This window comes from Dermacentor silvarum, chromosome 1 (genome assembly GCF_013339745.2).
Source record: "Dermacentor silvarum isolate Dsil-2018 chromosome 1, BIME_Dsil_1.4, whole genome shotgun sequence".
In the NCBI taxonomy this organism is placed as follows: Eukaryota; Metazoa; Arthropoda; class Arachnida; order Ixodida; family Ixodidae; genus Dermacentor; species Dermacentor silvarum.
In genome coordinates, this window is record NC_051154.1 from 176,376,403 (window position 1) to 176,404,337 (window position 27,935).

Genomic DNA, 27,935 nt, shown 5'->3' on the forward strand with positions numbered 1-27,935 from the left:
TTTTCCACCAGTTTTGCGATTTCTGAATTTGGAGCACGCACAGAGAAACAATGGTACACTTCTTGATCACAATATTTTTTTCCCCACAAAGAACAAGTGAAATGCTACCTTATGAGTATTTTATTGAACTTGGCTACGCAAGGAACGTTGAGAAAAAAAAATCACAAACATGGTTAACAGACCAAAATACCTGTAATTCAAGAATTTATTGCTCTAGACTAATTAAAGTGAGAATAATGAAACTCGGTGCACATGAACGTCTTCACATTCCTTTGAAATTATTTTCTTTGCTTTGTCAAGCACCATTATATTTAAAAATTACACTGAAACATAAGTGGTTTGCCAAAAACATCGAAATTTGAAAATAGTTTTCTGAAAAAGGCCATTTTTAATTTTTGTGAAAATCACTCTGGTTTGAAATAAGGACGTTGTCTACCACTGTGCGTAAAAAAATGTTGCATTATTTGAGTATCAAACAAATTACAATGTGTCTAATGTGTCAGCCTAGCGGCCGCAAAAACGCTTTCGTGCATTCTGATTTGTTTAGCTATGCAAGAACTCATTCAACGTAATATTTATTGTTCAAATATAACGCTGCCAACAAGCGATGATGTCCAGTGTGGGTTACAACCTTTTTTAACCGCACAATTGCGCATGTTGTATGCCAATGTGGCCGAGGAAGAAGGCCGACGGTACTGTTGCCATAGGGTTGTATTTCATTAAGCTGGTCTTGCACCTTTTTAAAAACATGCGACATTCGATTTCACTGCCGAAGAAGTTGCTTATCCGAAGCAACTGTTTTTGCCACGAGCTGCAGTTTGGAGTTTTGGGTCCACTTGCACATCCACATATGCCACGACTGAATACCAGGCCTTGCAGGAACGGCAATCCATTCTCTTGCCTTCAATCGCCTGAAGGATTAAATGGCAGCTTTTGGAGCATAAATTAATGAGTCAAAACGTGCACCATATCAGAAACAAGTTGATGGCAAATGAGGCGGGATTTCGAAGGCTGTGTAGCGTCGCCTGGTGCTTCACAATGCCCCCGATTCCATTGCAGGCATTTTTCCCATGTCCAGTAGCGCAAAATAACCACTTGGCTGATGCATACCCGTTGTTTTTCAATTCATGAATTTGAAATTTGTTCTTGAAATGAGCAGCAGCACCCTCACTGACCTAAGTCACATGAACGTACACTGTGATGTGCTCTTAAAGCCATTCGTGCACCTTAGCCAAGGCGTAGCATGCACGGGCACAGTCATGGCACATGTCATCGTTTACGAGAGCAAAACTGTGTGCCCCTTTCTGGGTCGTGGCGACGCAGGTGAATATGGTGACTTGGCTTTTACTCCAGTGATGAGATTGAATTTCGTCTGGTAGTGTGACTGTCCAGTTCTCTGCAAAATCGAAATGTGGAACACTTGCTTTCTGCATAGACTTCTTTTCTTTACTGATTGCTTCACCTTGAATGCGCTTGATGTAGTTGTGGTTTATCCATTTTTTTAAGCATGTCTGAAGGTGCTCCAAGAATGCACTCGGGGTAGGCTCTTTCTTTAATAAGTCATCTTTCTCCCAAGCCGCATGTAATATTTCTTCCAGAATTCTCAGGTCAGTCAATGTGAGAGCTCTGACCAATGGACACGCTGGACGCTCTCCAAGTTCACACTTTAAGGAAAAGGGACTGCACAGGCAAAGGTCGCAAAAGTCTTTGGTACTTCTGACTGGAGCTCTTTTCCAGCGCACATACTGCCAATTTTATGTTGGCACAATACATACAGACACATACTTCCTGTGTCGGCGTCGGCGTGACACATTTCGGTCGCAAGGAGTAGAACTTAGTCCGACCAATTGCAGTGTCAGGGTGAGCTTCCTTAAACATGCGATAAGTTTCACGTATAGAGCGTGTCATTTACATGTTTTGCAATAAATTCTTTGTCATCCAGTATAATGTGAACCACATTCTGCTTATTTGGGCTTGGTTGGCTACAATTAAACTCATCTTCAGTGTAATAGTGCAATGCTGCTTCGAGATCTTTTTGGTTTACCCTTTTTTTTTGTGTAAGGGTCAGGGCCGGACCACACACCATGATTTTCTTTGTACTTTCTGGATTTACGGATCATGTAGCGTGTCGCTGCAGGAATGACATGCTGTATCTCTTTGATGTCAAACGGCTTTGGCAGCAAAGTCAAAAGACGATAATGCTCACTGAACGACTCCGAACTTCGAAGGCTTGCTTTAAGTTGTTCAGTCAGTCTGAACAGGTGTTGCAGCTTTCTGTCGATGTCACAGGCTGGCTTTCTGTGTCATATGCTGCTGATAAATTCAACCTAAGTGTCATCTTGAGACCATGCTCAATTTCTCCTTCCTATCGCTTGGCATATGAGCTTCGATGTTTTCTTATAATCAAATGTGGAGGTTTTAGTGGCGAAACTTCGGGGCATCGCACATATCTCTCGAGCTCTTCAACAGCTGCTTGTTTTCGAACGAACACTTCCTGTGACGTAGATGCCTCCTCAGACTCAGATGAAACGTCATTTCCAGATGTTTCAACCAGTGTCGATGCATCCTCATGTCTCAACGTGTGCTCAGGAGCCGGGGAAGTTGAAGAATCCGCGGTCAGTGCCTTAAAGCGATTGACACAGTTCCCGCAGAGAAAATCCGTTTCTCGAACAGGAACTTTGGTGTCAGGCAGGTGTAACCTTATTTGAACAATGTCGAAGTCCTTTATGATACGAAAGTTCCGCTGATACAAAATTTTCTTCTTGTGTCTCTGCAGATAGTCAGCACAAACCACGCGGTTAAGGCTATAATTTGCGGCTTCAGCCATCACAGCGGAGGAAGAAACATGCGTCGTGCACTGGAGGCGTCCTCCGAAAAACTATTGGCAGACTTAATGTAATATACCTTGTTGATGCACTGACAGCTTTTGCCTTTCACTTTCTACGTTCCTTATCTCATTCACTCTCCGCACTTCGGTGTCACGCGCAGGCGGACTCCGCTTACAATAGAAGCGGCACTAATGAAATGTGAGCGCCCGCCGCCGCAAGTGCCTGCCGCCACGGATCGCCTGCTAAAGATTACTAAGCACCGGATCGGAAGACAAAGCTTGAGGCACCATGCAACCTGGCGGCGTATTTCGTTTATATTTTCTTATTTTTATTTTTTGAAGGCTTCTTTATGAGTATGTCGGGTACAATTATTTTTGAACGACCTGCGTCCAACTTGCAGCACAATATCAGTGGCGCGGCCGCTAGGCTGAGTGTGGTCACATTTGACGCATTGTAACTTGTTCAGTACTCAAATAATGCAACATTTTTTAACGCACAGTGGTAGATAACGTCCTTGACTTCAACCAGAGTGATTTTCAAAAAAAATTTAAAATGAACTTTGTCAGAAAACTATTTTCACATTTTGATGTTTCTGGCAAACCACTTACGTTTTAAGTGCAATTTTTAAATATAACAGTGCTTAACAAAGTACCGAAAATTATTTCAAAGTAATGTGAAGACGTTCATGTGCACCGAGTTTCATTATTCTCACTTTATTAGTCTAGAGCAATAAATTCCTGAATTACAGGTATTTTGGTCCGTTTACCATGTTTGTCATTTTTTTTTATCTCAAAATTCCTTCCGTAGCCAAGTGCAACAAAATACTCATAAGGTAGCATTTCACTTGCTATTTGTGAGGAAAAAATACTGTGATCGAGAAGTGTACCATTGTTTCTCTATGCGCGCTCAAAGTTCAGAAATCGGAAAACTGGGGGAAAAGCGTTTTCGATGGCCGAAATTTGTTTCTTTTTTCCAGGAAAATAAATTTTTTTTTTTTTTCACAGAACTATGTTCAGAATCATTGTTCTGGGCCCAAAACCTGCGCCTAAAGTAAGTTTCATCAAAATCGGGAATGGTGACCAGGACCACCTGTTCGTTCTTATCTGGATTCACCTTGTACTGGGTCATTTACTGTGTCTCAATAGTGAAGATTGGTGCCAGGAAATTGTATGTAACAGGAAACTATCAACGAGGTTCTATTGTACACAATCAGATAAGGCAAAGCATGCACACATGCCAGACAACCAAACAATGCGGTGTAGTGACATCCCATCTTGCCCTTTTCGTTGAAGAAACAATTACAAAAATGGGCAAACAAAATCAACATAGCAAAATGTCAAGTGCAATCATGACCCTCAAATAGCTTCACTATTCAATCATAGCGATTCACATAAGCACCTAGTGCCTGCCTTGCTCACCACCAGTGTTACCAACTTAGAATTAAGAACAAAAGGCCCTGTAACCATCTCAGTTCCACCACACTCATCTAGGAATGCCCTAGGATTCTTAAGAAACTAAGAGGATGAGTCTTTATTATCCTCTTCAAGATCACTGTACAAGACCAATACTCGGCAACTCCTTTTGAATGGTGCTCCTTGTGCTTCTGCCTCTGTCTACACCACATATCAAGCATGGCCAAGGGGCCAGCTTTATATTAGTGCATACTTTAGGGTACTCGATCCATGTCACACCTTCTGGCAAAAAGGGTGGTAGAAGTCTGGTAGTATGGTGCCTGTAGTGGTTGAGCCACTGTTGGCCTCAAAAAGACTTTCTTTAGGAGCACGCAACCGCTAGGCCTTGAAGGCTTTAGTTTTTTTGGCTGCATTGGCAATGTGGAGCCTTAAGTGCCTGCCTATCAACTGGTAGTTTGAAGGCATCATAGGTGCTGCTCTTTGTACATGCAGTCTGCTATATTTCCAGACAACCATCAACAAGAATAACAAGCTAAGTCGGGCAAGGTCACTAAATTGATTCACAAGCTTGACACTTTTCAACAGCTTGGTGCCCTACAAGCGAAGAAATTAACACTTCCCAGCTAGGCTGCTGAAGAATCACAATGTGAAAGTTGTGAAGAAGCCCACCATCTCAAACAGCAGAGTTGGTCCTTTTTTTATTATAAGGCCTCAACCAGCTGACGAGAGTTGCAGCTTGAAACCTTTCTTTATGCAAGAACTAAGAGATATGCTGACATGTGATTTATGTACCAAGTTTACTTTGCCCACGTTAGCCAAAATCTTGATTTCACTGATGGATCCATTAGCTACGCTAGATACCTCACAATATTCACACACCTAAGATTCCATCTGTTTTTAGGGGACTCGAAAAAGCTCAATGACAATGATAATTTCTTTTCCAAGAACAGGATATCGCAAATGCAGTTATTTTAACTTGCAATATGGCTAAAAAGAAATCATTTGCAATTAAATGTTAAGAAAAAGTATGTAGTATTCCAACCAAAGAACGAAACTATTAACAGTGATTTCTACTTGATATATCACACCAACTACATTGTACACGAATCAAAAATCAAGTTTCTTGGTGTTTTATTTCAACAGAATATTCTGTGGTCAGAACACATAATTTATTTATCCATTAAAGCAGCTCTTTCTATTACATAATAAATAAATTTCGTTATGCATTACCCATTCAAGTAAAGCTGCTATTGTATTAATCTATTGTTTACCCTTACTTTTATTATTGCATACTAATATGGGGAACGACTACAGAAACTAACCTAATGAAACTTTCCGTACTCCAAAAATGAGTTGTATGTTCCTATTGAAAAATCTGTCACTTCGTGAGAGCATAAAAAGTTCATTTTAAAACACAGCCTACTGAACATTCCACAACCATATTTATATACATCAACTAGTCAGAAAAGATAAACAAAATTTAGAGCAAAAATGTTAAAATGTTACATCCTATGATTTTCAACATAAACACTATCAGAACACAAACAAATTATGGCTTCTAAAAACTTTCAAGTATTATACTTCACACCTTAAAGGGGCCCTGAACCACCCCTCGGGCTTGGTGAAATAACATAGTCCGTGGGTAGCATACGCTGTTGTGAACATCTCAGCCAAGTTTTGCCGTCGTACGCGATGCATGCATGGAGCTCGCAAGTGGAGCACGAAGTCACCTTTCTCTCAAACACTCTCGTTTCAACAGAAGCCACGATTCTCATTCTTCTCTGCGTGCTTTATTTCGTAATAAAGTCCATTCCCATACGCGGTTGCTATTGGTCTCTGCGGTCGGCTACACTGCGGCTGCCGCGGGGTGCCGCCCAAGTCCACTGGCTAACCACACTGCGGCTTGCTGAGGACAACCGCATTTGGCTTACGTTTAGCGCGTCGTAGGAATCAAAATCGGAAGTCGTGGCGTCTACCTTAACATCCAAAATTAAATTTGAACTGCGCGCCACAGTGGCATTTCGAAGGCGAAGCGCTGTGGCCCTATCCCACTCTGTCGTAGCCTTCACAGTGTAAGGCATTGAAGAAGGAATGGGAGCACAGCGGAGGCAGCGTTTGATTGCCAATAACTCCATTTCTGCTGAACGCATTTAAGTACTTTTTGCGGCAAAGTATTTCTGAAATAGCCTATTTTCACTTCAAATGCCTTTCTCCACTTCCATAAAAAGTGGCTCAGGGCGCCTTTAAACACTCATCCATAAATCAATTTTCCAATTAGGAAAAATTCAAACAGTAACCTTCCTTCTCATCGTTTAAACAGTTTGCTCGTAGGAGAGATGTAATGCCAATATTGTTAGCTTTGTCTTCTTTTCGTCTTCAGTGACCTTGTTATGATTTCTCTATCTACCAATGAATGCTTTGCTACTAGCAATAAGGTTTTGTGTTGTTTTTTTGAACTATTGTTTTGCATACTACATAATGATTTGCATTGCTGAAATGTATTTTAGCTTCGTACAGACAATTTTTGTATTTTTTTCTTGTTATACATGTTACACGGAACATGTTCGAATTCCACTTAGTGACTTTGTAAGCAAAAATGAGTAAACTTTTGTTATATCTTATGCTGCAACCGCATGTGCTTTAGTTACCAATGGGAGGTTGGACCTTTGTCAGGTGTTGCAAAACACCTTTAAGCCAATCTTCCTCAGTTTGCAGTGTATACTGTGAACCAAAAAAAAAGTTTATTGTTTTCCAGGGACACAAGCAGCAGAAGAAAAAAAAAAAGCATGAGCCTCAAGCAAAACTGCTGTACTCTATGAGACAATACATATGCTGATGACCTTCCAAGAAATGTGACTAATAGCTAATGATCTGTTATGCAACTAACAGCCAACAGTTATGCAAGAAAACATGTGAAGCATATCTCTGCTGCCTTTATTTTATTGTTTCCCAGTGTGTAATAGCAATAGTTTAGCATTCAACATTAAACATACAGTGGCACTTTTTGATAAGGTCTATTAAGCTATTATGAATATTTAACATATGAAGTGAACAGCATGAGCTCAGCTCTCTTAAAGCACTTACAAGCTACATTATACCAATGGTCTGGGCTTGTCTTAGTATTTGCATAAGACGTTAATGTGTGGCCACAGCCCATTACTTGTATCTTTATTTCTGTAGAAAGCACTTCTTAACGCACTGGGGAAAAGCTGGAGCAATACTCAGACAAAAAACTTACTTGGCCAGTTCTTTCTGCAGGTCCGTCATGTACTGCTGACACTGAGCATAGTATGACATTTGGGCCTCTACAAAGTCACTAAGGCAGCGCAAATGGTTCACCTGGAAGCAGAATGATCTTGTAAGATTCCAGATACATCAACCCTGTGAAGTTAGTATCCTTGTCTCGCACTCATCAGAAACAATTCACTCTGATTAATTTCTGCTGGTGGAAGAAACAAAACTGGATGAAATATTCAGAAATATCTGTTTGCAGTGTGGTGATTGAGGTGCCTTCCCACAGCTCATCCCCCAGCTTGCGCATGGTGCTTAGCTCGATCTCCGGGAACCGCTGCCCCAGTGCCAACATGGCAGACACGGCTAGCATGCAGGAACTAATTTCACAGGCAAACCATGCTTCTCCCTCCCGGCATCGAGTCACTGCGCAAACATAGGTCCCCAAGGCACGCCCTAATTGGCCTCCCAAGTGGCGGCCCCCGGGCGCCCTATCCACCTAAGCTCTCTTCCACTGAACACTTCATCACCGCGGCAGATGCTCACAGGCTCGCAACGAGTTGGTTAGGTGGGGCTTCTGCTCTTGCGACTTCTCGTTTTTGCGCTTGGTGGACCGCTATCTGGTTAGCCCTAGCACAGCGGGCACACATACTCGATCGGTCTTGCGATGAGCTTTTGCTCGTGAGCGCCGTTTGTTTTCTCTAGTGGAGTTTGTGCATACTAATTAATTTAGCAACATGGGTCTACAGATGTGTATTATGATGTATGCAGGAGTGACCAGAATTGTGGCACAGCAATAAGGTCAGGAACGATAGAAACTACAGATACAGGCACTCCTTTTTGTGCTGTTTCTATCACCCATGTCCTTATTGCTACATCACAATTCTAGTCAAAATCATGCAACAACTAGCCCAATGTGTTTTTATTTTGTATGCAAGACACTTTAGATACCATTATTTCCATTAGGATAATTTTGATTTTGAGCCATTGTTTTGCTGTGTACACATCTACACTCAGCATCTGAAAGGAATCTACTAATGATTTAATTTCAGATTTTCATCTCTTTGGACCCCTTCTAGGATGAATTGCATGAAATAAGGCTTGAAGGTCAATGCGTTACTCGCGCAGTGAGAACATGGCTTTGTGCACAGAACAAGATATCTTCTTTCTGGGGTTTTACGTGCTAAAACCAGTTCCGATTATGAGGCATGCCATAGTGGAAGGCTCCGGATTAATTTAGACCACCCGGGGTTCTTTAACATGCACTACAACGCAAGTACACGGGCGTTTTTGCATTTCGCCTCCATCGAAATGCGGCCGCCGCGGCCGGGATTCGATCTCGCTACCTCGTGCTCAGCAGCGCAATGCACAGAACAAGATCGTCTTACAGGGTATGCATGTATGCCCTAGTTTAATGTTTGTTAAATATGAATTACTTGAACAATATGTTGCGAAATACCATGTGCGCTCGACACGACAGCTGCTGACACGTAGGATTTTCATGCATTTTATATAATCACTTACAAACGAAAAAACAAATCACGAAGGACAACTTTTTGATTGACTTCTGTATACGTGAAATACTCATCATGTCAATCTAGGCATGCAGCTTCTTGTTGGTTGACCCCTTATCATTTATACTGCGTAATTTGTTCCAAGATGGAGGAAACGCAGGAAACGAAACGCTATGCAGTCCTCGTCTCCCTGGCCACACCACAGCAACTTGAAAATTGCCACCTTTCTGAACGTAGCCAAGTTTTTCGTCTACAAGGTGCGGACAGAATTGATGTGTTCTGGCGGTGACATGGCATCTGTGGCGAAAAGGAAAAAGCACAGTCAGCGATCAGACGTCATCAGAACCCCTGATTTTCTCCGGCGGCTGCAAGTCATCGTGAGTGACGACCTAGGGAAGTCAATGCGGGCCATTGCAAAGGATCTCCAAGTTGCAGAGTCGACTGTCAGGTTCGCTGTGCATGAGGACTTGAGGTACCATTCCTATGTCATGAGGAGGGGGCAATTCATGTCCGACAAACTCGGGAGAATCATCTGCTCCGGTCCAAGCGCTTGCTAAGCAAGCTGAAGAGACCTGAGGAGCCTGGAATGCTTTGGTTTTTTTTCAGATGAAAAAGAACTTTGACCAAGACCAAAAAGTTAAGCCTGTATCGACAAGTCGCTTTGTGCAAGCACTGATGAGGTGCCTACAGTGATGCACACAAAATTTCAGTCGTCTGTAATGGTGTTAGCCATTGTTATCAACGAGGGTGACGTCATGCCGCGACACTTTTTTGCAGGACTCCACGATAATGCGCATACGTGGAGGTGCTTGCCACCGTTGTAAAGCCCTGGATAAAGATTGTTTTGAAAGGAAGACCTTTGTCTTTCAGCAAGATTCGGCTCCCGCCTACACTGCCTGCGTCTCGTATGGCCTCGCTTGCACAGCACATCAGTGCTGCTTTCAAACATACTGCTGACAAACTAAACATGCTTCTGCCTAACTCAACAATTGCCTCAATTTGACGGGCATTCATGATGGTGTTGCTGCTAAATCCTACTGGCAGTGAGTCGTGCGGCTAGCTTAAGCAATCTGGAAGAGCTAAGCTACTACAAACCACAGTGCAGGCTGTTGATTTGTTGTGTAAAGCCAAACCAAACAGCAATATGTGTGTCAGCATTATAAGTAAGGCTGGCAATTACACGAACAGAATTAGTTCATTCGCAGCATAGTTGAGACTGCGTCAAAGTTTTTCGAATTTCGCAGGCACTTTGGCAAAGTACTGATTAACTTTATTTGTGTGCATCTTATTTCACTGTGTGCATATCATACATAATTTTACTTTGAACCATACTGTATTGAAGTTCAGATAATTAAACACAAATCTATGGTTCTAAGGACTTTTTTTGCAGGACTCCGCGATAATGCTGCCGCGTACGTGGAGGTGCTTGCCACCGTTGTAAAGCCCTGGATAGAGATTGTTTTGAAAGGAAGACCTTATGTCTTTCAGCAAGATTCGGCTCCCGCCTACACTGCCTGCGCCACCCATTAGTGGCTAGCTGACAACTTCTACGACCACGTCACTCCTAACTTGTGGTCTCCCAGTTCTCGAGATATAAATCCACTGAACTACTATGTCTGAGGCATCATTGACAGAGAGGCCAACAAACAGCCACATAATACAAAAGACTCGCTGAAGGCCACCATTGCTGACTCAATGGCCAACATCTCTAAGGACCACCTGATCCATGCATGCAGCCATTTCCAAAGCCGAATTGAATCGGTTATTGCTGCGGATGGCAGATTCATTTAGTAAGTGTGGAAATAAACTGTAAGAGAAGTATTTCCCAAAGTTTGGTGAAAATATGTCTATTTTTGCTGGAAATATTATTCTCCGCCTGAAACCAACATGTGTTCTCAAATACCTCGTGCACCCGGTATATATGGCTGTGAAAGCTGATTAAAAAAAAGCTTTAGTAGAAAGGTAGATACAGAAACTAAAACCAACCAATTTGAAAAAATGCTGATGCTTAGGTATGGACCCATGTAAGTCATAAAGAGACTCGTATATTTTATATTTTCTGCTGGAATCAAAACCCCGGGAAGATCTCACTAAGAGATTGTTGCTTTATCTAGCTCTCCAAATGAAGTGCAGTGGCATGTGACAAAAGATGGTTGCTGAAAGAGAACATGTGGTTTCTTGAACCACCATTACTGCCACAGGACAAATATTAATATTTATTATGAAACATATTGTACGTACAATATTCAATGTAAATTGTAAGAAACAATTAAGAAGATGGATGGTTATCAAACACGCAGTGAAATAAGCTATATATTTAAAATACCAGTATTTGTGGCAGAAATGAGAGCCATAGGCACCGTGGAGACCGTGCGTCTACGTGCGCCGTGAGAAATGCGTGAGCGGGCTCGGCTGCCGCCAATGCTACGATTGGCTTCACTGCATTTTTGAAAATGATGATAGTATAGAGGGGCCGTATTCTGAAATGTTCCACTTCGGCGATAGTTCGCCTTTCACCTTCAGGTGAGCGCTGATTGGCTGGCTGAGCAAAATTGGATGACGTTGGGCTCAACGAGCCAATAAGCTCATCCAATTTTGCTGAAACAGCCAATCAGCGCGTGCCTGAAGGCGAAAGGCGAACTATCGCCGAAGTGGAACATTTCAGAATACGGCCCCAGGTTGTTTTCGGTTTCTTTAGGTTGGTCGCACTGTTAAAGTTCCTCGTTTTCATTTTCCCAGCACCGTTTCGGAGCAGGTTCAGAGCAGTTACTAACAAAAATTACTGTTTGGAGCAGCATGTAGCAGCATTTCTCTTTTGGGGCAGTTTGGAGCAATTGGAGCAGCACTTCCTTCTCTTCAAAAAACATAGGGTTGTTCGTTTTCGGGTTTTATATTTTGTTAAATTTGGGGGGCAAAAAACGGGTGCTATTTTTCAAGCTGATAATCGGGGAGAAATCAGGCTTGTTGTGAAACTATTCTGAAATTCATTTTTTTTCGGATTAAATTTACAAATGTAATAAGTAATGCACCACATTCTTTTTTTTCTTTTTTTTTATCGGAGGGTATCACAAGCTGCTTAACGCAAATGCGGGAAAACTAGGGGTCTGTTTCAAGCTGGTAATCGGGGGACATCGGGGTTTTCTAGCAAATACTTCGAAGCTCGGCATTTGTTTGGAAATTAATAAGCAATGATGACAGTAAAGAGCATTGATAACTTCAAGGAAATGAAACATTTTATTAGGGATGGGCGAATATTCGGTACTGTCGAATATTCGATCGAATAATTCTATATTCGTTATTCGCTTCAATTCGAATTCAGGTATATTCAATATTTTCGAATAATTCGGCGCTCCCGAATAGACAGCCAGAAGCCACGGACAGTCGGTACACATCTCGGAGGCTATGCTTCATGTCACGGCTGCCATTTATCAACCATTAATCTCGAAGGCTATACGTTTTTGCATTAAAGAGCCGGAAATGTGGGACGCAAAAGAGCAGAAACGGCGCTAGCGTACAACCGAAACGAAGCGGCAGAGTCCGCATCACCTTAGTCATCAGCGGAAATCGTACGTGAATGATATTAATGACGGAACGCTTCGTGCCTATTTGTGCCTTTATTGCGTTTACCGCCGCGCATAACAACGCGTTGGCCGCGGGATTTCATAGTCGCCATGCCATCCATGATCGCATCGATAGTTGCCGCGGTTGCGGCAAAAAAGTAGTTTCGTTTTGACTCAATACGCACGTTAACATACAGTATCATTTGCATGCACAACATTTGTGGTCTCCATCTGAGACCTGCCCAATTGTTGAACGTATCTCAGCTGTAGCGTGTAGCATCCACAGTGCTGCACGCAACTTGTGCGATGAACTATAGGTCACTGGAGTTCACTTAAGCCAACAGGATTGAACTTCGTTGTCCCGAGGCAGTGAAGCTAGCGCCTGCACACCGCGAACTATGTTCAGCGTTAAAAAAAAAAGAAAAAAAAAAAAAAGGTTGGTATGTGGTTTTGGAAATCAGGGAGAAGTCGGGTTTACCGTGATTCTGCTGAAAAATGTTCGGGGTGTAAAAATCAGGTAAAATCGGGTTTTACCTGAAAACGGACAACCCTAAATATACAGGGTGTACCAGCTACCATGCACTAAGTTAAAGCAAAAAACAAAAATGCTGGCTGTCCAGTAATCAAGAGTAAATGTAAGCATGAAATGGCTACCGGCAAAGCAGATTGGTGCCGCGACGCAGTCCTGAAAGCTTACTGATCCGAAATGAATCTGTTTTGAACTGAACCTTGTTGCAAGTCTCGTGCAAGCCCCCAACCCCTTAAGTTTTGACTGGTTGCCCGGATGATCTCGTTTTGCTCTCGCAACGACGCTCGGATGTCCTCGCAGGTTCTCATTTTATTCTCACGCCCATTCTTGTCTTGAGTGCCCGGATAACGGATCTGTATTTTCGCTCAAGGTCTCTTGAAAGATGCCAACAACAGGTGCTAAAAGCATTTCATGCTTAAAAATTGAAGCCTTCGATGTGGATGAAACCATGTACTTCATTAGCAGCCACCTAAAGAAGGCTCCATTATTTTTTCTTCTTAATTTATTGTCATGTCATTGATAACTGGTAAATGTCATTGGTATGATTGGTAATTGATTGGTAATATGTCGATACAAGGTTACCAAAGCATATTTGTAAACACAGTTTCAGTTGTTTGCAGTGCAATATCTTTAACATAGCTCTTTTTCGGTTTTTAGAAAAAGCCAGTAAAATTTGAAAAATGCCAATATGGCCTCTCGCTTGCACACCACATCAGTGCTGCTTTCAAACATACTGCTGACAAACTAAACATGCTTCTGCCTAACTCAACAATTGCCTCAATTTGATGGGCATTTATGATGGTGTTGCTGCTAAATCCTACTGGCAGTGAGTTGTGCGGCTAGCTTAAGCAATCTGCAAAAGCTAAGCTACTACAAACCACGGTGCAAGCTGTTGATTTGCTGTGTAAAACCAAATCAAACAGCAATATGTATGTCATCATTTTAGGTAAGGCTGGCAATTACATGGGCAGAATTAGTTCATTCGCAGCATAGTTGAGACTGCGTCGGAGTTTTTCGAATTTCACAGGCACTTTGGCAAAGTACTGATTAACTTTATTTATGTGCATCTTATTTCACTGTGTGCATGTCATACATAATTCTACTTTGAACCATATTTTATTGAAGTTCAGATAATTCAAACACAAATCTATGGTTCTAAGGAGTTTGAATCAACACAAGTTGACTTAATAACTTGAAAAAACTATACATATTTTAATGCAAAACTATATATATATATATATTTTTTGAATTCAAAACTCTCCATATTTGTATGGAACTTTGTAATTTTTCACCCAGCATAAATTTACACACTGTGAGGTTAATGATGCAAGTATACTTAAAGGGGCCCTGAACCACTTTTTATAGAAGTCGAGAAATGCATTTGAAGTCAAATTAGACTATTGCAGAAATACATTGCCACAAAAAGTTCTTTAATGGGTTTAGCAGAAGCAGAGTTATTGGCAATCAAACATACCGCTCGCGGTGCTTCCGCTCCTTCTTCAACGATTTGCACTGCGAAGGCTACGGTGAAGCGGGGTGTGCCCACAACACTCTGCCTAGCGGGCAAGAAGATGTCCTTCTCGCCCGCTGGCGAGGAGGACATCGAGGCATTCTTTAGCCAGTGGACTCGTCGTGGCACCCCGCGGAGGACACGGTATCAACACAATGTTGCAGACTGCAGCTATTTGCAAGTGCAGCATTTGCTTTGTGCACGACTTGGCTTGAGTGCGCACTCATATGCTCCTGTCTCGTTGTGCTACGTGGTGCGGACCGGCTTTGTCCTGCACCAGCATGACCGACGGATAGTAGCCACATCCAACTTGTGCACTTTGAAGCACTATCAATAGCTCGATTATTACAAAGTGATATCTGCCAAGGTGTCTTACCAGGAGCAGCCAGGAGTGAGCGCGCGCTGGCAAGCGTGCGTGTAGTCTGACCTTAAGTTTCGCGTGGTTCGAGGCTAGCTGAGTCTTCAAAACTAGCCGAAATTAGGGAGACCTGATGGCTATGACACCGCTAAGCAGGGTAGCCAAAGTTTAATTCGGACGTGGGCGGCAATGACCGAGCGTGACCAGACGATAGCTGCCTTCTTTAGGAAGTACGTAATTCTTGTTGAAATTCGAAAGCAGATTTTTCCTTACTTCAGCCTGTACTATTAAATTGCGTCAATAAATATACACAGTAACAATAGGAAGAAGCGCACTGATCCAAACATTCTTCTTGATTGATGTCAGCTATTGGCCAACAGCAGCTGCATATGGGAATCCACTATATTACGAAATAATGCGTCCAGAAAAGAGTGAGGAGCAGGCTTCTGTTGAAGAGAGAGCGTATGGGAGAAATGTGACTTCACGCTCCGCTTGCACGTTCCACGCGCCGCGCACGACTGCAGAACTTGGCTGAGATGTTTACAGCAACATATGCTATCCGCGGACTGTGTTTTTTCACCAAGTCCAAAGGGTGGTTCAGAGCTCCTTTAAGGTCAAGTCAGAAGTTATGGATAAAACTAGACTTCTGTATTATAAAACACTCAACAATTCACTCTATCCAATACTGGCAAGAAGAGCTAAAATAATTATCTCCCCTCAATCCTGATGTAACGGTGCATGTAAACCTGAATACATACATGGGTGCTCGAGATTCCTTCAAGCAGGAGCCTAGTGATTTCAGCTTGACGGTCGAAGTCAGACTGGCAGGAACGCACATCCTTTTCTGCCTGTTAATAAGAGCAATGCAAGCATGCGGTTTTAAAATAACTAGAGACAGTGATTCACAATATCATGCAGAATAGCTAGAATTTAGCCATAAGCAGGACACTACATTTGAAGAAATTTTGACAACTTAAATGCAAGCAATTTTCACGTTAAAACTGAGCAATAATAAAAAAATTCAGTTCTCTACAACTAGAAAACAACGGACTCCAGAGGCTCTTTTTGCTAAATTACTGGGTAAAGCACTATCCCCAAAGTGATATCCCCAAAATGAATATGCTAACCAACAACCCAGAATATGGCCCTTAGAAACTCTCGACAATGATAAGAGGCTCCCCCTCAATCTGAAGAAGCATGCAGCTTGCATGCGGCAGTAGATGCACACTGTCAGCAGTACTGTCCACTGGCAAGCAGAAAGACATGTAAGACACACTCAGTTAGGAAGGCTACCATGAGGTAGCCTTTACCGAGTTTGCTTTCTACTCCTGGTGCCTTATTTTTCATTATTTTTTACACATGTGCTACATGAACCTGTATTCGCTTCGTGAACCTGAACATGTGCATGTCTTCTTTGTGCCTCAGTTGGAACACTGCTCCTCCATAGCAATTAAGACCGTAATTATGAAGTCAACAGCTATCCATTAAAGAAGTAAAGAAACTAGACGCATATCTATGACAGCACTCTTTAAAAAATTGACTCATCACCCCTTAATTTGGCCATTAGGCACCCCCCTCCAAGTACCCCCTCGCAATGCCTATTTCCCACAAATAACAAATCCAGGCATGTGTTAATAAAGAATCAATAAAAACATCTAAGACAACTTCTCCTTGGAAGTAAAGCTAATTGGTGTTGACAACGACCAGTTTTACCTGTTGAATTTCTTTCTCAAGAACTTCATGATTGACTTTGGAGGCCAGTAAGCAGCAGGAAAAGACAACACATAACAATATAAATAGTGGCATATATACTTCAATAGAAATCAATGTTCAGCAATTCACAAATCATGGTTATCAATGATTATTATTGATATAGTTATGTCAAAATAAGATGCTAGGGAAGTAATTTTTTATTTCACAGGTTACCCTTCCTGCTTCGAGCCCCAAAAAAATGAACTACAATAATTCATTTACCACTGCACTTAGAATCAAGATTATTGCTTATGTTACTCATGCTTTAACTTAAAAAAAGAAAAAAGAAACATCACAATAATATCACATGAAATGCATTCCAATTCAGCCTAACATGTAAGTAACAGCTGTAAAACAGGAAGCCACACTTATTTTTTAAGCTAGTAGTGCTAGTGGCTGTAATCCTTCGAGATTCACATGGCCTTAAGCTCTTGAGCAGATGGTCTTGTCACTTCTCAAAAATCAAACTGCTTCCTTCTGCTCATCATCATCAGTTAAACTGTTGTCCTTGCCAGTCTCCTTTCTCTCATGGAACAAGAAAATGTCACTAGAAAAAAAAAAAGGGGGGGAAGTTCAAAAAGGTAACTGTAAGCTTTTGGGTCACATTCAAGTATAGGAGCCTAGGTTGGTGCAGGATGTGCTGTGATCTGGCACCAGAGTGCAGGGATCTCAAACATGCAGTCTGCTGGCCACATGCATACGTGGTAACTTCTGTTCTAGGAGCTCTCGTGTTCTTCCTAGGCAGTTGTAACCACAGCAACCACAAGTAACTTGAAGATTACAGAGACCCTCCTCATCTTATTGAGTATATGTGCTCCTAAGTGTTCCTCTTTAGTGCCCCTTCCCCAATACAAAATTGATGCTTTTTTTGCCTTGGTGTACTGAGAGACAATGTAGATGAAGTGTACCTTTTCAGTTCAAAACCTGTAGAACTTGAATTAATATTAAGAATACCTGAAAAGTATTCGGTGAAGGAAGGATAATAAAACACAAAACAGACTAGTAACAAAAATGTGTCACAACTCACTGCTGGATCAGTAGCTTTGGCCTTACGAAGTCTGTTCTTTGCAGCATCTAGATCCAATCTCTTGTTTTCAAGTAGCCGACGTTCTTTCTGCATCAAGAAGCAATACCAAAAGCTTGGAGGATGCTTAACCTTCGCCTTTAAGAGTAGAACGCTATAGCGTTATCAGGACCCGTTCGCATCGCATCGTTCGCATATGGCAAGTAGGCTTCATTCACTGCAACACTGAACGTGGGAAAGCCAGCTTACAAAGACCAAGCTTACACCGATTCCCTTAAAGTCAGCTTCACTTTTAAACTGAAATGCATTGCTAGAAAGACGTTTTTCCAGGGGCAATGTAAGTGGTCTTATATTAAAATGTGAAGGCCCTAGCACCTTTTATTTATTATTTTATTAATTGTTTGCTATTGCCCCAACGCGCGCAGGTCTGGTAGAAATGTTCGAGTTTCCTCATAGCAGAATTAGGTTTTCTCGTACATTCAAATTACAATCCGACGCCGATTGGTAAACAATCCGATGGCGAATCCGACGCCGAATGATAAAGTGCTACTTTACCATTTTTCTGACGGATTTCACTGTGAGAAATTCAATTTTTGTTCACCAAAACCTTGCACCACATGGAGGGCCTGCGCGGTAGATGTGGTTGGATGATTTTCTCCGCCACCCGCGATCACACGCCGGTTGCCGACGCCACATTTTCTGTGACACGGGGACCTAAACACTATCGCGTTAACAATATCAAGGCTCCTTTTTCCAGGCAACAAATACTTTGAGCCTTTAAAAAAGGGGAGGGTAAGACAATAAGTAATGGTAGGGTAGCGAAGACACTGCTTTTCACAATATGCTGCTGCAAAGGCATTTATATTCCATGTAAGGGCTAGAAAACAGTCACATTTTTACAGACAAATGAGTAGGAATGTATAAGTCTATACAGTTAAACATCACTTCAGCAAAACTTCACTTGAATGAACATTTCAGTTGAAATCTTCTCTGCACAGGCATTGCATTGTAACCTATGGCCCCAAAAGTTTCAGTTGAATCAACCCAATATGAGGCAACTCTCAGTTCAAATTTTTTTTTTTTTTTTTGCTTCTATGGGTAGCCTCGTGAAATTTATGAGGTTTCATGGCAATAACACAGTTCAGAAATTCTGTAAGTTCTCATAACATGCAGTCAACTTAAATTGTAAATAATGTCTTGATGAAAGCACGAGCACTGTAAAAAAAAAAAAAAGCTTTTCTTTCACTGGTAGTGTCGGTCACTGAAATGTGCCTGAAATTTCCTAAAATTGTTTTACTTGACTGTTCTACACACGCTTTATTAAGATTCTTAACACATTCACTGAGTCATGGGTTACCGTTAGGCCATGGCCTGTATTCATGCTATGCGGAAGACAAATTACATGTATTCATCTTCTTGCGGCTGCAATAACTCTAAGGCACTTGAATCCAGAGGCACGGCCGCTGGATAAAAAAAAAAAGGTGCGGCCTGCCGTGTGCATCGAAAACAATGTGATCTTCCGCGGCGCCACACGCCGGGGTCTGTTGTCTGGCATCGGCATAGCAAATGCGTCAGGAACACGCTTGGAACGCCGTCGCGCGTGCAAGCCGAAGTGTTCCATCCCCCTCAGCTAGCGCCGTTCGGCATGGCCAAGTGGCCGACAATGCAACTACGGCCGTCACGTTCGCTCCCATAGCAGCGCGCCCGACGCGGCAGGCCGCACCTTTTTTTTATCCAGCGGCCGTGCCAGAGGTATAATTTTTGTTGCCATCATCATGAGCAGCCTATTTTTATGTTCACTGCAGGACGAAGGCCTCTCCTAGCAATCTCCAATTATCGCTGTCTTGCACTAGCTGATTCCAACTTGCACCTGCAAATTTCGTAACTTCATCACCCCACCTAGTTTGCTGCCACCCTCGACTACGCTTCCCTTCTCTTGGTATCCATTCTGTAACTCTAATGGTAAAACGGTTATCCATCCTACACAATACATGACCTGCCCAACTCCATTTTTTCCTTAATGTCAACTAGAATATCGGCTATCCCCGTTTGCTCTCTGATCCACACCACTCTCTTCCCGTCTCTTAACGTTAGGCCTAACATTTTTCGTTCCATCGCTCTTTGTGCGGTCCTTAACGTGTTCTCAAGCTTCTTTGTTAACCTCCAAGTTTCTGGCCCATATGTTAGCACCAATAGAATGCAATGATTGTCAACGCAATAGAACGCATATCTTTTCAATGGCCAAGGCAATGTGGCCATCAGAAAATTCGCCATTATCCTGCATGATTGCTCGTGGCAAGCCATTGTGAGAAGCTTGAAGCTATAATGATATGTTCGCACAAGTGGCTCATCACTGATCTGGCCTGAGATCGCAGACATGGGCCTACCAATGGCGTCAGGTACACAGGCAACAAGCCAGCAACTATTGCTACAGCACCTACTAAATCCATCTGTGCACTTACTTGAGAAAGTGGGTTAAGCTTGCATGTTAATAGAAAGCACCAAAGCAAATTTGCGCAACACAGTCTGGTGTCCTACAGTCAAGGTCGCATGCAACAACTAGACTTCACAGAATCGCTATGACACGTGAACACGAGATGCCTCTGAGGCCTTAAACATCATTAAATTTTAAAGTAGACTGAAGTACAACACTGAGAAGGAGTCTGTATGTGAATTTTCTGTACTGTTGCCTCTCATTTTTTTGCTTCAAATTAATTTTTCCAGATGGTCTGAATATTCTGACATCTTTGCGGGGGGCCCCCTCCATGTCTTCAAGCTTTCACTATAACAATGTTTCAGAACAACAAACAATATTCCGCAGTCCCCCTGAAGTTCGTTATATCAAGACTTCACTGTATTTGTGAATTTCTGCACATCAAACTTCAAAATTCTGAACTTGCAGCACAAAGCTGTACAGTAACTCAAATTGAAGGAAATTGAGGACCAGGCTCCTGGCCTGGTGCTTGGCCATTATGGCACCTCAACGCTTGGAAAAGGGTGTTTGTCGCCAACCCGAAGGCGTCACCCACTTCAATAGGTGCATTTAGGGCGCCACATGGGAAATGGCCGCCATGGGAGCAGCCGAAACATCACTTTTTTTGTGCTCATGTGGGTTTCAACAGGAAATTTAGGGCGCAGGCTCCTTTCCCAAACGTGTAACCCCTGAAGGAAGCTGAATGCCAGCCCGGGGTACACTTGTGTCCATTTGAACCAGTGGGTGCCCGGCAGCGGAGGGAATCGAAACCACTACCTCCTGCAGCCGAGGCAGGCGCTCTACAACTAAGCAACGGCTGCGGTTGTCAAGGAGGCTAAAAACAATGATCCCTTTAACAGGGGACTTGGCGTTCGAAATCAACTTCTGAAGTCAACTTCCTTATTTCTCATGAATTCTGATGAAAATTGGCAGAGGCAGTGGTACTGTTTCTGTGATGTTGTTATAAAAATTTCAATGTTACAGCTCAACAACTTCTTTATTTACAAGTTCTTTCTCTTTTGGGGCTTGTCCCAAGCCTGAATGACATACAAAATGTGATAAAAGACTTGTTCGAAGCACTGTGCATTCAAAAATGAATGGTTGAGGACGTGATATTCTTGGATTTTTTTCTTACAACATAATTTTTTGTCGTTCCCATTTTCTTTATGAGGTGACTGCACAACAGGCATCTAGGCTGTGAACAACTAGTTGAATCATCAACTCTGAAAATGTTGCACTGGAAAAGCAAGAATGTCACGCCATGAACTACACTTCAAAGAACATAGCAAAAAAAAAAAAAAAATGGATTGAAAGAGAGAAAATGGCTTTCAAAATTGTAACTTATATTTTAAGTTATCAAAAGGCACCAGAGCTGTATCCATTGATGTCCTATCAAACGTGGGGCTTTTGGAGTGTTTTGCCTTTAGCCTGAAGGGCTTTGCTTGCCTTTTTTCCCTCAAGACATCCTTCTCCGCTGCTCTGTGAAGAGTTGCAAAACAAATGTTGCACAGTATCCCACAAAAGCACAGTGGGTCCCAGATTTGTATTTGCATACTGCCTTGTTGACGGCTGTCTCTAGTGGAGCATCACGCACATGATGTCTGCGTCGCATTCAATGGTTCATTTTTGTCTTTTTGTAGCAATGACAAGATGGCTAAACGAAGGCTTTCAGCAGCATTTCGAAATTCTTTCTTAGACAACGGCTGAAGATCTAGCTGCACATAAAAAAGCACAGGTACATGGGCAGCAATGCAGCTGAAACCAGCATGCCTTGCAAGCGAGCCCTTATGTGGAGGTCTACCCTGTGTTTTTGCGGCCTAACATTTGCACCAGCTACCATACTTTCAGAACATTGTATTGCACAAAGTTTTGCTCCTTTGAACCTTCTGAGGGCTTGGAGAGCTTACAGAATGCAGTAGAAGGTGTTGAATATTTTGAGCATAGCTAAATGTGACATTTTTGGTCACGCAAAAAGCCTAGCTGCCGGTCCAAAGAGCACGTGCAATGAGCATGGTCACGGATCCCGATGATTGTGTGCGCGATGTGCATGGTTACAGCACCGATGCTCGAAAGGCTGAGCCACGGGTACGCAGATCGCTTGCGCGATGTGCTTGGAAGTAAACTTGGAAGCGAAGTCCGAAGCATCGATGCTCGAAAGGCTTATCCACGTGTTCGAGGATTCTGCGCACGAAGTGCTGGTCGCAAAGTGCTTAGCTTGGAATGCTCAGTCGTGGGTCGGCTGCACTTCTGCGATGTTCGCGTCATGCCCGTTTTGACACTCGTCGAGATCACGGTGGTCGAGACATCAAGAGCTCGTGAGACACAAAGAGCAGACGACGCCCCTACAGAGTGAGCGCCAGATCAATGGCGAACCGTGCTGGAGTCACTTGGCAGGCGCGGCAAATCGAACACTGCAGAACGAACTTCAAGCATTTGCTTTTTGTGCACTTGTTTCTGTATGGAAGACGTAGCTAATGTGGCAAATTTGAATACGGAGAAATGTGCTTTCTGACGAGACCAAGATGGCGGCGCCTGGTTGCGTCATTCCGGAGATATTGTGCTTGAAAAACGCTGTTCTTTCGTGATTTCCGCGAAATTTTTCGACGCTTTGGCTGATACAAGAAATCTTTTAGAGCACTGCTACATGGTCTTCAGTGGTGATATTTTGGAATCAGATAGAAAAAGGGTTATAGAAACTGAAAATGTGAATTTCAAAAACTGAATTTTTTTGGCCATTTTTCACTATGCAAAAGCCACATCCTGCCTTATGTGGCTGTCTGTTTAAACATTATGCCATTTTTGTGAATTATTCTTTCTTCAACTCTACTACAGTCGATCCCAGATATATCCAACTCAGATATATTGAATTATTGTCTATATCAAACAGCTGTAAAATCCGCTTAAGAACCCATGCAAAAGTATACCAATGTACTATGTGTATAGGCGCGGCCACTACTAGCGGAAACACAGGAGCCCGTGGCAGCATAGGGTGCCTCGATGTACTCCTCCCCGCCGCTCCGTGCATGGTGGCGACATTCATTGTTGGGTTAACTGCCGCCGCTTTTGGCGTGTCCGCCATTGAGGTGCCCATGCCTTTGCTGGTGCGCGTGCCAAAGCGAGCTCGCACTGTGGGTTGGTCTCCGCGAGCCGAAAAAGATGCCGGGATGTTGCGGGGCTCCTATGCACGAACCACTCCAGGAATGGTTGGAGAATGTTTCTATTTCCGAAAGAGCCAAAACGAAGACTTCTCTGGATAGTCCTAATCAAGAGAGGCAAGTGGCAACCGACGAACTACTCCCGCGGATGCAATGTGAGTACATAAGCGTTGAGCTTGGCAGGCCTTTTCAAGTACGTGTGATGTTTTTTCCGAAAACTCAATTGTACTTTTTCTTGTTCACTGCATCTTGCTTGTAGTATTTTTTTCTAATTAGAGCTCGCGCACGTGCAGCCAGTTGTTTTTTAGCTGAGTCTTTTTTTTTTTCTTATCCCGCTTGGGCCAGTGCCTGCTGTACGTAATAAATAAAATCAATAGGATACATCTTAACGGCCCATTATAGTTAACAGTTGAATTCTACTGCGTGGGTGGCCTTGTTTGTGTTCCACTTGCAACTAAATTATGTGCCTGCGTAAAACGTGAGCTCACTAGTTGGAGGTGCACCTTTTAGTCTAGCGTGAGTTATTATTTCTGATAGAAATAACACCCCCTTTTCATCTGTACAGCAAGTAAGCTGACACATCCGAGTTAAACGATGACCTACTACCCCGCTATTTTTCTGTTTTGTTTTATCCTGCATTTTTTAGTCACTAAAGTTTATTTTTGATTGGTATAGCCAGGGGCCCTTTGGCGGCCATAATTTCATCATTTATTTCTTAAGAAGCCAGATGACACATCGAGTTTCTGAAAGTGTTTATTTGCCATGGATTGAATCAAATATAATAGTTTTTATTAGATTGACAGGCTCACTTTGAAAGAGCAGTTTTGAGCAGAACAGGGCAGATTGGTCGAAAAAGCTGAGGCCAGACGCTGTGCCACAGGTGTTCTAATTCAGAGGTAAGACAGCTTATTCCAGCATGCTGGTTATATGAGATTGCACATCCCATCAGGGACTATATGCAAATTCTTAGGTTGGCTGCTGTGCATGAATATTTTGCAAGCAGAAAAGTATTCTTTAAGTGCTCTCACAAGGAAAAAGTGCGAGCACAAAGGCTTAAGGACATACTCTGCCGTGAATTAAGACACAGAAAAGGAAGAAACATAGACGATGCATGGGCGGCTTGTAACTTGCCAAAGCTTTTTACAACCCCGTGCCAACCGTGCGCTGCCGAGAAGTAGGCACTGACATGGCGGACGCCGTAGCAGACAATGCGGTTGTCGCCACCCTGTATGGAGCGGTGGGGGAGGCGGCGCTGACATCGAGGCACCCTATGGCAGCACTCCGTGAAGCGCCACCGCCGGCGCCTCGCGAAAACGATAGGCAGAGCACCCCCGCGCGTCATCTGTACGTTTCCTTCCCTTCGCTACTTTCACTGCACGCGCGTTGGTATCTATAGGTGGTGCGCACTCGGGGCTCTGAGTTTACATGCAAGTGCTGTGAAAGCCAAATTTATGCAGGCTGATTTATCATGCTGCATGCAGGCACACAGAATTTGGAATGTGAATAATACTTTCAGGGAGCTTACATTTGCTAAGGATTATTTTAAACTTTTTTATTGCTTTGTAAAGTATAATGCTGATTTCAAAACTCCGTGCTTTGAACTTATTCGAAAATACGTAAAAGGAAATTATCACTTTCCGAGGACTATGGCTGGCACCGTGGCAAATCCGCTTGGGTGACAATCGTAGGAGACACCTGACTATCCGAACAGCTGTGGGGAAAACAGCTGGGTCAGTATTCTGGGGTGATCACTTTCGTGGATATTTTCACTTTAGTGTGATTTTGCGTGACTCGATTTTGCATGACTCGGCACCAGACGCATCTATGTTTAGGCCGACAGTGTTTCTGGCGTTTTGCCAAGTTCGCTATCTTCACACAAGACCAAGTGCTTTGTCGGCAATATGTACTTTGAAGAGTCCAGTGCAGAGCCTCGAGGAATCTCCAAAGTGCCTGAGAGTGATCGTTCGATAATACCGCCCCTGTAGGACGACGCATCCAGCTTGTGTTGTTTGAGCCCATGATGCAATTACCGCTTGGTTGCATTGCTCTCATATGTGGTTTTTATTGGCGCAAGGGCCAGATATGGCCAAAGAGCGCCATGACAAATGGTGATGGTTTCCCAATGTACTATAGATAGAGTGGTCTATGAATTATAAATGGTTGATGTAACGTGACTGTAAAAAGGCCTAAAAGCAAGTCGCTGTAAATTGCGTAAAATATATTGGTACAGTATAGACCACTTATAGCGTAACCACTTATAGTGCAGGACTGGATATAGTACGGTCTTTTCAACCTCCCGTTAATTTTCCCTTAGCACTCCATGTATACGCATACCGCTTACAGTGCAGCTGCGTGAGACAAAATACCGGTTATAATGCGGCTTCCACGGGAAAATCTCGCCGACAAGGGCGGCAGCGAGCACGCTTCTCAACAAGGTGCGTGCTGCCGGCCGGCGTATGCATAATTCAATGCAATCAAACTCTCGTTAATTTGGACTTATTTGGGGACGCATCGGTTAATTCGGACTACTTTCGGAGCTCGGTGAGCGAGGAGCGCCGCAAATGTGCGACGCAAAAGAGCAAGAACAGCGCTAGCGTCCAAGCGAAACGAAGCGGCGGAGTCTGCATCGCCACAGCCATCAGTTGAAATCGTACATGAATGACAGCAACGCCGGAATGCTTCGAGCCTATTTGTGTCTTTAAAGCCTGTATTCTTGCGTTTACCACCATGCATAACACCGCATTGGCCGCGGGCTTTCGTAACTGCGTAGTCGTCATCCACGATCGCATCGATAGTGGCCGTGGTTTTCTCCGCAGCGGTTGCGGCGAACAGTAGTTTCGTTTTTACTCGGTACGCGCGTCCGCCGCGTGCCTAAAATACTGCGTAGTCGCCATTGATGATCGCATAGATAGCGACCGCGGTTTCGACGGGCAGTTGCAGCGACTGGACCCTCGGTGCGTGCATCGGGCGCGTGCCTTCAGTACCGCAAAGTCGCCGTTCATAGTTGCGTCGATAGCGGTCACGTTTTTTTCCGCAGCGATTGCGGCAAACAGTTGTTTCGTTTTGACTTGGTGCAAATCTGTCGAGCTTGAAGAGCACCGGCTACATCGCGATTATGTTTTCGCCAGCTCACTGGAGAAAACGTAATCGCGATGTGCGCGCGATAGTACAAAGCATACGTACAGGGCTTGAAAATCGTTGTTTTGGTTATAGTGCGGTACCGTTATAGTGCAAATATTTGCGACTCCGGCGACTTACGTTATAAGCGGTCTACACTGCATTAAAATAATGACAATGTCTAATGGTTAGAGTTATGACTATAAAAATTCTGTTACGAATTAATGATGTATTAAAACGTATACAATAGCACTAGTACCTCTAGAGGTTCCTTGAAGTCAAGGGCTGAGAGGCACGTGCTGTACAAACTTCTTACACTGCAGCTGCAGCCTGCAAGACGAGGCTACGCTACAGATACCCTGGCCAGATGATTTGTAAAGTGTTTACATCTACTAAAAACTTTAAGACTGCATTAAAATCAAAAAGTGGCTCATGGCAAAGAAAGAATGCTGGGTGAAGAGGGATGTGCTCACGATATGCGGGATAAAAGTACTTTTTACGCTGGACTTCTATTTCAGGGCACTGGACAAGAACATGGAGGACTGTAAGAATGTCGCCACACCTATCACATTTTGGAGGATCACTTCCAGAAAGGAGGTACGAGTGTGTGCCATAAGTATGACCTATTCTTAACCTGCAAAGAAGCACTTCCTTGTGTCTTGCCGTTTTTTCGGACATCCATTTCCCTATTCTTGGTTTGATCATATGTAGCTTGTTTGACATTTCGTTGTCCCACTGCCTTTGTCGACATCTCCGCAACTGATGGCGCAAGAAAGGCTTTAGGTCTGTGGGAGGGATAGCTATGTTTGTGTCTGTATACTTAAAAACTACTGACGTGGCATTTTCGTCTGCAGCTACATTGCCTTTTATGCCTCTATGGCCATGTACCCAGCACACTATGACCACTCTATTGCCCATGTAAGCTGAGCATAACCAGCTGTAGAGTTTGTTAAAAACTGCATTCTTGTGTTTTCGTAGACTCATTAGAGCTCTAACGATGCTCAATGAGTCTGTGAACACAACTGCTTTGGTAACATTCATTAGTTTTATGTGTTTAACTGCCGAGAGGATTGCGTATGCTTCCGCTGTAAACATACTTGTATGTGGATTTAGTGCACCAGATGTTGATAAAGACGGTCCCAGAGCTGCGTAAGCAACGCCAGCAGGAGATTTGCAAGCGTCTGTGTAAAATTCTGCACATGAGTACTTTGCCTGAAGCTCGAGAAAGTGTGAGCGTATATGAGTCTTAGGTGCGTGCTTGGAGATCTCTATGAAAGAGACATCGCATTCAATAGTCTGCCACTCCTACGGTGGTGGAAGCCGACTGGGAGCCGTTAAGACATTCTCCTGAAGTAGTATGCCTGTTTCTTCAGCCGACGCTTCTAGACGCATGGACAAAGGAGTCCTCACAGACGGACGGTTTTGATACAGCCTGGCAGCCGATATGTCGCTTATAGTGGAATGGCATGGGT

General features: G+C 43.2%; 1 protein-coding gene across 2 annotated transcripts in view; it reads right to left on the bottom strand.

Moving 5' to 3' along the window:
• The window catches only part of LOC119436437 (endophilin-B1-like), a 62,167-nt gene that overhangs the window by 13,327 nt on the left and 20,905 nt on the right, over positions 1-27,935 (bottom strand). For both annotated transcript variants that reach the window (XM_037703283.2, XM_037703282.2), the window contains exons 5-7: positions 17,722-17,808; positions 15,701-15,790; positions 7,479-7,579 (exon numbers count right to left, since the gene is read on the bottom strand). In XM_037703283.2, coding sequence (XP_037559211.1) covers positions 7,479-7,579; positions 15,701-15,790; positions 17,722-17,808 — 278 coding nt within the window. The remainder of the gene's footprint in view (positions 1-7,478; positions 7,580-15,700; positions 15,791-17,721; positions 17,809-27,935) is intronic.